Source organism: Enoplosus armatus, chromosome 17, assembly GCF_043641665.1.
Source record: "Enoplosus armatus isolate fEnoArm2 chromosome 17, fEnoArm2.hap1, whole genome shotgun sequence".
In the NCBI taxonomy this organism is placed as follows: Eukaryota; Metazoa; Chordata; class Actinopteri; order Centrarchiformes; family Enoplosidae; genus Enoplosus; species Enoplosus armatus.
In genome coordinates this window covers 17,395,016-17,406,187 of record NC_092196.1, presented here as the reverse complement: position 1 = coordinate 17,406,187, position 11,172 = coordinate 17,395,016, and the positions used below count along the sequence as shown (strand labels likewise).

The following is an 11,172-nucleotide window of genomic DNA, read 5'->3' as shown; positions in this document are numbered from 1 at the left end:
GTGGAGGCAGCAGCGTACCAGACAGTGATGGAGGAGGTGAGGATGGACTCTATGATGGCAGTGTAGGAGTGAACCAGCATTGTTTGTGGCAGGTTAAACTTCCTCAGCTGCCTCAGGAAGTACATCCTCTGTTGGGCTTTCTTGATGACGGAGCTGATCTTCAGCTCCCACCGGAGGTCCTGGCTGATGATGGAGCCCAGGAAACAGAAGGACTCCACAGTGTCCACTGGAGAGTCACACAGGGTGATGGAGGCGGGTGGGGCTGCGCTCTTCCTGAAGTCTACAACCATCTCCACTGTCTTTGAAGCGTTAAACTCCAGGTTGTTGCTGTTGCACCAGGTCACCAGGTGGTCAATCTCCCACCTGTAGGCAGACTCATCCTCTCCAGAGATGAGTCCGATGAGGGTGGTGTCGTCCGCGAACTTCAGGAGCTTTACGGACTGGTGACTGGAGGTGCAGCTGTTGGTGTAGAGGGAGAAGAGTAGAGGAGAAAGAACGTAGCCTTGAGGGGAGCCGGTGCTGATCGTCCGTGAGTCTGAGACGTGTTTCCCCAGCTTCACGTGCTGCTTCCTGTCAGACAGGAAATCTGTGATCCACCTGCAGGTGGGGTCAGGCACGTTCAGCTGGGAGAGCTTGACCTGAAGAAGAGCCGGGACGATCGTGTTGAAGGCAGAGCTGAAGTCCACAAACAGGGTCCTGACGTAGGATCCCAGTGTCCAGGTGCTGGAGGATGAAGTGTAGGGCCAAGTTGACGGCGTCGTCTACAGACCTGTTGGCTCTGTAGGCGAACTGCAGGGGGTCCAGCAGAGGGTCAGTGATGGACCAGGCGTTCAACTGATTTCATGACCACAGAGGTAAGGGCGACGGGTCTGTAGTCATTTAATCCTGTGGGCCCTGTTTTTTTGGGGATGGGGATGATGGTGGAGGCCTTGAAGCAGGCTGGCACGTGGCATGTCTCCAGTGAGGTGTTGAAGATGTCTGAACACCGGAGACAGCTGATCGGCGTAGCGCTTCAGGCAGGATGGGGAGATGGAGTCTGGTCCAGCAGCTTTACGCGGGTTTTGTCTCTTGAAGAGTCTGTTCACATCTCTTTCAAGGACAGACAGAGGTGTCGATGCTGGAGGAGTGGGGGGCACTGTGGGGGGCAGCTGTGGTGGTAGGAGGTGTGAGAGTTCAGCCCCAGGTGTGATGAGGGGGTTGGGGCTGTTGGGCTGGAGCTGGTGGGTGATGGTGTGGGGGATGGTGTCAGGACTGTCCCATTGTCTTTCAAAGCGACAGTAGAAGTCGTTGAGGCTGTTGGCGAGGCGTCGGTCGTTAGCAGAGTTGGGGGCTCTTGGCTTGTAGTTGGTGATCTGCCTGAGCCCCCTCCACACAGAAGCAGAGTCGTTGGAGGAGAACTGGTCTTGTAGTCTCTCTGAGTACAGTCGTTTAGCTTCCCTCACCGCCTTGCTAAACTTGTACTTGGCTTCCTTAAACTCCGCTCTGTTGCCACTCTTAAACGCCTCTTCCTTTTCCAGCCTCAGCTGTCGCAGTCTTGCTGTGAACCAGGGTTTGTCGTTGTTATAACTCACCCTGGTCCGAGTTGGTACGCAGCAGTCCTCACAGAAGCTGATATATGACGTCACAGCCTCTGTGTACTCATCCAGACTGTTGGTGGCAGTCCTGAAAACATCCCAGTCAGTACAGTCCAAACACGCCTTCAGGTCCTCTGCAGCTTCACTGGTCCACTTCTTCGAAGTTCTCACAACAGGCTTAGAAAGTTTTAATTTCTGTCTGTATGCGGGAATCAGTGTCCCAGTGCAGCGCGGGTGACGGCGTGAAAGGCGTTACTGACTGTGGTGTAACAGTGATCCAGAGTGTTCCCCTCCCTGATGGGGCATTTAATAAACTGTTTGTATTTTGGGAGTTCATGGCTGAGGTTACCTTTGTTAAAGTCACCGAGGACAATAACTAAGGAGTCCGGGTTGGTCCGCTCCGTTTCCAGTATCTGGTCGGCGAGTGCGCGCTGTGCGTCCTGCACGTTGGCCTCCGGTGGGATGTAAACACCGACCAGAATGAATGAAGCGAACTCACGAGGGGAGTAGTAAGGTTTACAGTTAATGAAAAAACGTTTGCAGGGAAGGAAAGCAATGCCGTCGGATCACTGTCACGTCGTTACACCAGCTGCTGTTGATGTAGAAACAAATACCTCCGCCCTTTGTTTTGCCGGAGAGGTGCGCGTCGCGGTCCGCTCGGAGTAGCTGGAATCCGTCCAGCTGCAGCGTCGCGTCGGGAGTTCTTTCACCCAGCCATGTCTCCGTGAAGAACAAAATAGCAGATGAATAAAAGTCCTTGTTTCTCCTCATCAGTAGCTGGAGTTCGTCCATCTTATTTCCCAGTGAGCGCACGTTGGAGAGAAATATTCCGGGTAACGGTGTGCGTTGTCCTCGCCGGCGAAGACGCACCGGCACGTTTCCCTCTACGTGGACGCAGAGCTGCAAAGGTGAGAACACCTTTGACCAAGACCAAATAACAAATACATTTAAATACATACTTTTAAGGGGCAGAAACCTCAAGCAGAACCAGACTGTAGGTGGGCGGTCATCTGCTTTGACTGGTTGGGTTGGGGAGCAAGAGATAGAGAGAGGGAGACAGAGAGAGAGAGAGAGAGAGAGAGAGACAGACAGAGATGTTAGCAGCACCAGCAACAACCGTAGCAACCACAATAACAATGGAAATATTACTACTAATAATAATAATACAATAATCCAGTTTAGAAGTAACAAATACATGGACTAGTTTTTCTGCATCTGTTTGAGACAGGATCTTCCTCGTTTTTGCAATGTTACCTAGGTGAAAAAGGCAGTCCTTGAAATTTGTTTTATCTGAGAGTTAAAGGACATGTCCTGATCAAAGATAACACGATTATCAAATTGGGAGGGACTAAAGTTGGCATAGGAGTCCTCAGTTATATTGAGACATGGCATTGAAAAAAATACAAATGGAATCACTTCCTTAAATTTAGCTACAGCACTATAAGATAGACATCTAGAGTAGGAACTTTTGCCTAATGGTGTGTAGTAAGTTATTAAATAATGGTCCGATAAGAAATCTGTGGAAAGATTATTACATGTTCAATTTCAGTGCCATATGTCAGAACCAGGTCGAGGGTGTGATTAATGGGTTTATGTACACTTAAATTGACTACCTCACCATCAGACCACAGTATGTGAGGCTCCGGGACTGTGTGTCTGATGTGGTGGTCTGCAGCACGGGGGCCCACCAGGGTACGGTTCTCTCTCCATTCCCTTTCACCCTCTACACCTCGGACTTCAGACACAACACTGTCAGTTGCCACATCCAGAAGTTCTCTGACGACACTGCCATCGTTGGATGTGTGTCTGAGGGGAACGACCTGGAATACAGGGAGGTCATCAGCGACTTTGTCAGCTGGTGTGAGCTCAACCAGCTTCATATCAACGCCAGCAAGACGAAGGAGATGATGATCGATTTCAGCAGGAAGTCATCCAGCATCACACCGGTGAACATCCAGGGTTTGGACATTGAGGTGGTGGAGAACTACAAATTCCTGGGTGTTCTCCTGAACAATAAACTGGACTGGTCTGATCACACTCAGGCCCTGTACAAGAAGGGTCAAAGCCGCCTCCTCCTTTGGTGTGTGCAGGAAACTGCTCCGGACTTTTTATGACACTGTGGTAGCTTTGGCTATCTTCTATGCTGTGGTCTGCTGGGCGGGGGGGGGGGCAATAGACTGATTAGGCGAGCCGGCTCTGTTCTGGACTGCCTACTGGACTCCATTGAGGAGGTGGGGGAGAGGAGGATGTTAGCCAAGCTGACATCCATCATGGACAACACCTCTCACCCCCTGCACGAGACTGTGGGGGCCTTGAGCAGCTCCTTCAGCAGCAGACTGTTACACCCACGGTGTAAGAAGGAGCGCTACCGCAGGTCGTTCATTCCGACTGCAATAAGACTGTTTAACTGCACATAAATCTGCACAATTTGTACATACTTTATTTTTTCCGTGTATATATTTATTTTTGTCCCCCATATTTTTTATATCTGTATTTATTATTTGTATATTGTTTTTCTTTAAAAAAAAAACAACTTCTAATTCTTATCGACACAGTGCTTGTCTGCTGTGTGTTTCTGCACCTTTCTGTCTTTGCTGCTGTGACTTGTAAATTTTCCCGCTGTGGGATTAATAAAGTCTAAGTCTAAAGTCTAAGTCACTCTGACAGAAGCTGATTGAATCCAATAATGAGATAAACGCGGTACCAAGGCTATCATTATCAACATCCAGATGAATATTAAAATCACCTACAATAATTACTTTGTCAGTTTTAAGGACTAAACCTGATAAAAATGTAAGAATTAAGAATTCAGATTAAAAATTCAGACTACGGACCTGGAGTGCAGTACACTATAATGAATGAAACTTTAGTGTCTTCCAGGTTGGGAGTTAAAGACTAAGAACAAGGCTTTCGAATGAGTTATAATCCAGTTTAGGTCTACAGTTGATTGACAGGCTAACTACAGCTATTTCCAGGCTGCAGAACAACCTGGTTTTAAGTGGTACTTACATGACTGAGGAATCAAACCAGTCAGACAGGATGAGGTAGAAGAAAACATCATGAAGAAATTCACGAGTAAGAGTAAGAAGAAGAGAGAGAGGACAGAAGGTTAGGGGGCTAGTGGTTGTAGTTAGCAGGAAGGTAGAGGTATGAGGGGACAGTTCTTGAAGTCTCTCATCTCTTTGATGATCACTCTCCTCTGTTTGGGGAGCCTGCTGACCACTGTCATCTGGCACATGTACGAAGACAAGTAAGTGTTTAACTACACACACACATCCACACACACACACACACACACACACACACACACACAATCTCTTCAAACCAATTGGAAATGTTTTTTGCTGGTGGTGTGGTAGTGGGAGCATGCTGGTGTTTGACAAGGCTACAAGACAAGAGTGGTAGAAGATGTTGATATAAAAGTCAATTTTTTTCTACACTTTGGTCTTCGTCTTTCTCACTTCTTTTCCGTTTATTCCATCTTCTTTGTCAAACTGGTGTTCAGAAAAAGAGGCTGATTTTATTCCCAGGTATGTGTGAATACATCTTATAAGGCTCTGTGTATATCTGTGCTTCAACATTATGATTCGTCCCACAATACCAAAATAGTAATGATACTAGCAGAGAAATTTGGAAAATTAATTTGGAAAACTTCTTTAATTTGTTTTTAAAACCTGACGCTCACTTTTGATGGTGTAAAAATAAAGTGTTTCTTGTAGCAAAATGTTGGCAGAATCCAACAAGGGATTCAAACACCAATGGCAGAATCTCTCACAGTGAAACCTAAAGCCATTGAAAGTGACATATGTGAGGCTGTCCCAGCTCAACAGGAGCAACCACACCAACACCATCTGAACTTAAAGGACATTAAGCTGGATACACTCTGACAATGAATAACTTGATTATTGATGTTATTCATGCACACAGAACTAAATACAGTGTATTTAGGACAGGATTTTCTTCTCAAGTGATGTAGCTACAGAAAATGAAACCAAGAAAACTGAGGGTTAAGATCCAAGTAGATGATCTAGTTTTTCTCACCTGTCCTCTTTCTCTCTTGTTGCTCCACAGCAACGTTGAACCTCGTAAACCGCCTCGTCCAAAGAAACGTCACCCTCGGCCCTCTGAACTCTGTAAAGGCTGCAAGTGAGAGTGAACACCATCATTGTTTGTCTTTAAGTGACCGTTTTGTTTATGCCTTAATCACATCAGGTAATATCAGTGTTACAGGGATCACACACTTGATTGTGTATTTTGATGTGTGTGTGTGTGTCACAGGGAGGTCATTGACAAAGTAAAAGAGCGTTACTCTCCAAACTGGAAGAAGCAGGAGGACAATTACCAAAAACTCAGGTAAAGAGAAATCCAGAATTGCAAATAAATGTCCATGCATGAACAGATATGCTGTATCTCCAGTGTATATAGGCATGACAGAAATGCCTATATATGCAGAAATTGTCCCTACATCCTCACAGTCACAAGGGATGTACAATGAGTATGAAAAGGCAGTTCATATAAACTACCCTAATATATGAACATACACTACTTCAAGTAGAGACCGCGCCAATAAAGATATGGATTCTGAGTAGTTTATTGCATATTATGGATGTAGGATAAATGGATTAAGGGTAAAGAGATGGAGAGGTGGGGGTGAAGGATGAAGGGATGATGGGACGAGGTTTGAGTAGAGGGATGAGGGGAAGGAGGAAGAGGCATGATGTTCAAGTCATTGCGAATGTAAGTAAGGTATGCTCTGGTGTGGAATGAATATAACTTAGTAGTATAACTTAAGGTATATCTGGATATTTGGCATAAGTGAAGGTGAAACTAGAAATGTGTGGCCACTTAACCTTTCTCTGAGATGTCATTGGCCTTGGCAGGGCTTATGTAGTTGTGGAAAGGTTCATATCGTACAAGTCTAGATCCACTGAGGTAGACCAGACAGGTTGGTCTTGCTGCATTTGAGATGGTAGATGAGAGTGTCGGAAGAATGGACGGAAAGTCAGACATGGTTGTGTGTCAGGATGGATGGAAGTTGAGGGTAGAGGCAGTGAACTCGGAGCAGCGCAGAAAGCTGAAGAATGCCAGTAGGAACATGGATTCTAAGACTTTGTCTATGGATGGAGACAGATAGCCTGTGTGAAGAGTTCCCGTGTAGGACGTGGTTTGGCCTTACGGAGACCTGTGATTATCATGCTGATGTGTGACTGGGACAATGCTGAACATGGTGTCCCTGAGAACAGTTTTAAAAAGAAGTTAATTCGGCTGATAAAAGAACCTGAACAGCCTGTTCAGTTAGCTGTCACTGTTACTAAACTGACCTGTCAGTCAGTTTCAACATTCCTGACTGTCCTGTATGTTATTTAAAGAAGTCCTTGTGATTCCCCAGATCTCAGCTGAGCAGCAAGTGCCGTGGTTTTGAGAAAGCCGCCATTACCCAAGACAACACTCCAGTGGGATCAAAGATTGTGTACGATGCGGAAAAGACAAGGACCCTCCAGGTGACCCCAGCGATTTTCAAAACCTTTGCAAAGGTATGATGTTTGTCATTCATTCATTTTACCACATCTGCTGCTTGTTGGGTGTTGAGATAATTTCACTTCTTCGCTCTTGCATGTTACATGCCATAACTCATGTGTCTACTCACATGTCGGCTTTTTAATACACAAAAAAAACAGGGGGCGCCCAGATTTCAACAGGGAAGCTCTTGATCTGCAGTCAAATGCTCTACCACATTTACATTTATAAGAGCGGAATTGTAAGAATCCAAAATACGACTCATCAAACCTGTCTCATTCAATCATTTTTTAATTTGCTGTGATTTTCGACCGCTGACAAATGCAATACACATGATTAAATGGTGAAATAAAATGATTGCAGTCATTTATTGAAAATAACTCAAAATGTGAATATCATGAAAAGAAATATAGGGTAATAATAAAGACAACTGTGCAAAAAGCAGATATGGATACATATAACTGTGAGCCACAGAGAATTGCAGTCTTTTCTTCAGTCCTCTCATTTGGAAGTGGCTTCAGCCCAGAAAAAGGTCTTGTCTTGTCTTTGACTTCAGCTATGTACTTACCTCTATGCCACTCAGTTGTTTCTGTAACAAAGCAGCATAAAAACTCAATAAAACAATAAAAGACAGTAAAAACAACAGCTACCATACACATAACGTGAATATCTGTACCAAATATCATGGCAATACATCCAATTATTGTTGAGGCATTTCACTCAAAACCACAAATGTCAACCTCATGTTGGCACCAGAGAAAAGGTCAGGGGATCCACAAAGTCATTAGGATTCATCGTCTGGGAACCGTGACCATCCGTAAAAGATTTGACAGCAATCCATTTAATGTTTGTGAAGACATTTCACTTAATTTCTTATTAATATACTGCACAAGTATGTGGTGCTTATGTAGAAGTGAGGTCTTTTTGAATGTTTAGCCTCAGGAAGTGATCATCACACCACTGTACAGGCTCATTGACCACAGGCTTACAATAACTTTTGACTCATTTTCATGAAGCAGACTGACAACAACTGTGTCATCTGCACGGTTAAAGCTGCCAGTATGCTTTATGAGAACCCGTCTTAGGTTGTCAGATGGTCAAATAGCTTCCGAGCTACATCCCTTTTCGTGTATTGAGAAAGGCGATCTAGTTATATTTCATTTGTGCCACAGTGAAGAATTGCTAAACCCTCAATTCCCATTTTCATAATTGATCACAAACACTCTTCCACTGAGCTATACTGTATAGGTGTTATCTTTGCTCTGTTTTGTCCTGAAGGACCTGCAATAAATCTGGTCTAACTGGTGTTAAATGGTCTGAAATGTGGCAGTGTAATGCAGCCTTCTTTTCCCTGAATCTAGAGGACACAGCTGTGGCATCCTTATCCTTTATTGTCCATTTGATTTTGACCACTCCTAGTTAATCCTGGTTTATCCTTAACAGCTGCTGAATCCTTAATAACCATGGAACCAATAAAATAAAGCTTTATCGTCCATTGGATTTTGGACACACCTTGACCACGTAAATACAAAACACATAAAAACTTTGGTGATAACTGAACTCCATGATAACAACCCGTAAAATATACACCAGTGACATCACAAAAATGTGAATAACATTTCTGTAAACCACAAAACAAGTTTCACTGACATGCAGAGTGCAGGGTGCAGCCTGGAATAAGATTAATAGTTGCTTCAATATTAACCTAGAATCAAAAAATGACTGTAATCATAAAATATTAGAAAAACCAAGACTCTGAGGCAATTTAACCAGACAGGGAAGGAACCTTAAACTTAGAAACACATATGTCAACACATGTGAATATTGCAGGAGATTTCTCAGATTGTGGATACATTGGCAAATGAGATCCAGCCATAGATTTCTCTCCATTAATATAGCTCTTTGTTTTTCACACCCAGTATATTATAATAATTATAAATGTTGTTGTTTTGTTGTTGGTCCAGGAGCATCCGTTCCCAAATAAAACATGGGACACGTGTGCTGTTGTTGGGAACGGAGGGATCCTGGCTGACAGTGGCTGTGGGGAGATGATTGATTCAGCTGAGTTTGTGATCAGGTAAGAAAGATGTCCAGTGTAATGGACTGAAAGGCTGATGACAATGTTAACCAACAGAATTAAACTCATCTGTTGAAATTCCATAATAACGATCTATGTATCTTCCTTGTTGCTCGTTCAGGTGCAACCTTCCTCCTTTAGAAGACGAGTATGATAAACATGTGGGCATCAAGACTGACCTTGTGACAGCAAACCCAAGCATCCTCATGGAGAAGTGAGCAAGAAGATGAATCTCACTGCACTGTCATATTGAAATGTTCATTTTGTCTTGTAGCTTCACATCTACTGATTATTTTCAGGTATGGGTCCCTAAATGGGCGTCGCCGTCCGTTTGTGGAGAGTCTCCACAGATACGGCAACTCCCTGCTGCTCCTTCCCGCCTTCTCCTACGGTCACAACACTCCTTTGTGCCTGCGGGCCACCTACACCCTTGAGGACTTTGAAAGCCCCATCCGCCCCATCTTCTTCAACCCCGACTACCTCCAGAGTCTGGACCTCTTCTGGCGCTCCCAAGGCCTAAAAGGAGCGCGGCTCAGTACCGGCATAATGATGGTTAGCCTGGCACTGGAACTCTGTGCCAGTGTGCATCTTTACGGGTTCTGGCCCTTCAGTAATCACCCACATGGACTCTATGTCCTGACTAACCACTACTATGATGACAAAAAAGGTAAAGCGTCATTTCACGCCATGCCGGCTGAGTTTGACCTTTTGTTGCGGCTGCACAGTCAGGGGGTGCTCAACCTTCACCTGGGAGATTGTCAACCAGATGTAAAGTAGTTCTCAGACCCAGGGTCGGCTGACAGGACAGGAACAAAGTGCCTTCTTTGTAGCCTCAAGATGAAGCCAGTCGCTCATGAAGTGTTTCATGTACTTTTGAATGAATGGACCGATCTATTTTGGCTGATGATGACACGGATTAAGTGTTTCCAAGCAAGGTGGATGCTTGGATTCACAGTGAAGAGTTGGCCTGTCAGCAGCCAAGACATTTGTACTGAATTAAAAATGGAACAATCATACGACTGTAAATATTCTGCATTACCTCAAATGTTCCAGCTAGTAATTTGTAGGGAGTTATTTTTATTTAAATGAGAATTCCTTTGTGAGGGTCTACATAGTGTCTTATGTTAATCAAGTTCAAAAGTTATGTAACTGACCATGGGGGCTTTTTGGAAAGTGAAAAACTGAATGTATTTTGAAGAAAATCAAAAATGTCTTTTTAATGAAGATTGTCTGGCTAAAACACAAATTAAAATTTCATGAAAACAGCAGCACACTGAATGTAAAGAATCTTTGGACATTTTTGAGCATGTCACACATTTAACCACTAAAATATTCTGTTGAAAATAGAGCTGTGTTGAGGGGAAATGTATAGTACTCACACACGTCACACACAGAAGATGACACTGCTGGACGTGATACAGACATGAGGTAAGCCTCAGATCTCAGAGTGCCTGCAGGAGTCGTGTCCCAGAGGCATCAACTACAAACCATCATGGCTGCCCTCTGGGCTGTGGTACTCAGAGAATCCTGTTAAGTGAGGCCCGGAGCCAAGGACTAAACAGAGACACTGCAGAAAGAAACAGGAATAATAAAACCAGTAAACACAGGAGGTCCCTCCTCACAAAGGTTGCTATGGTGAGTGTTACAACATGCTGTACCTCATCACCACAGGGACCAGACTGGGATAGGTACTGTGACAAAGTGACAACATACATATATTGGTATTGGTAATAGTTTGGAAATGAGTACTTTTTAACTTGATGTAAATGCTAATTACATAGGCCATTAATGGGATGAAATGTTTGTTTCTTTTTAGAAAAAATTATCCACTGCCAGTTGCCATCCCACATTGCCCTTGAGATTCCTTTCATATCGACAGTGACCTCGTTGTACATCCAGCTGCAGCACTCTGCTCATTCCCACTGGCTAGTTTCTCCAGGGACAGTTTTTTATTTCATGGAATCAAAAACCTACTTTCCATTTCCATTTTTAATGTCTATTCTC

General features: G+C 44.3%; 1 protein-coding gene across 1 annotated transcript; it reads left to right on the top strand.

Annotated features, from left to right (window-relative positions):
• The first annotated feature begins 4,723 nt into the window (after positions 1 to 4,723).
• On the top strand, positions 4,724 to 10,267 carry LOC139300167 (alpha-2,8-sialyltransferase 8E-like). Its single transcript, XM_070923173.1, has 7 exons — positions 4,724 to 4,824; positions 5,646 to 5,720; positions 5,853 to 5,927; positions 6,964 to 7,108; positions 9,056 to 9,168; positions 9,290 to 9,382; positions 9,468 to 10,267. The coding sequence occupies exons 1-7, from the start codon at positions 4,724 to 4,726 to the stop codon at positions 9,943 to 9,945; spliced, it is 1,080 nt and encodes a 359-aa protein (XP_070779274.1). The 3' UTR covers positions 9,946 to 10,267.
• Positions 10,268 to 11,172: the final 905 nt, after the last annotated feature.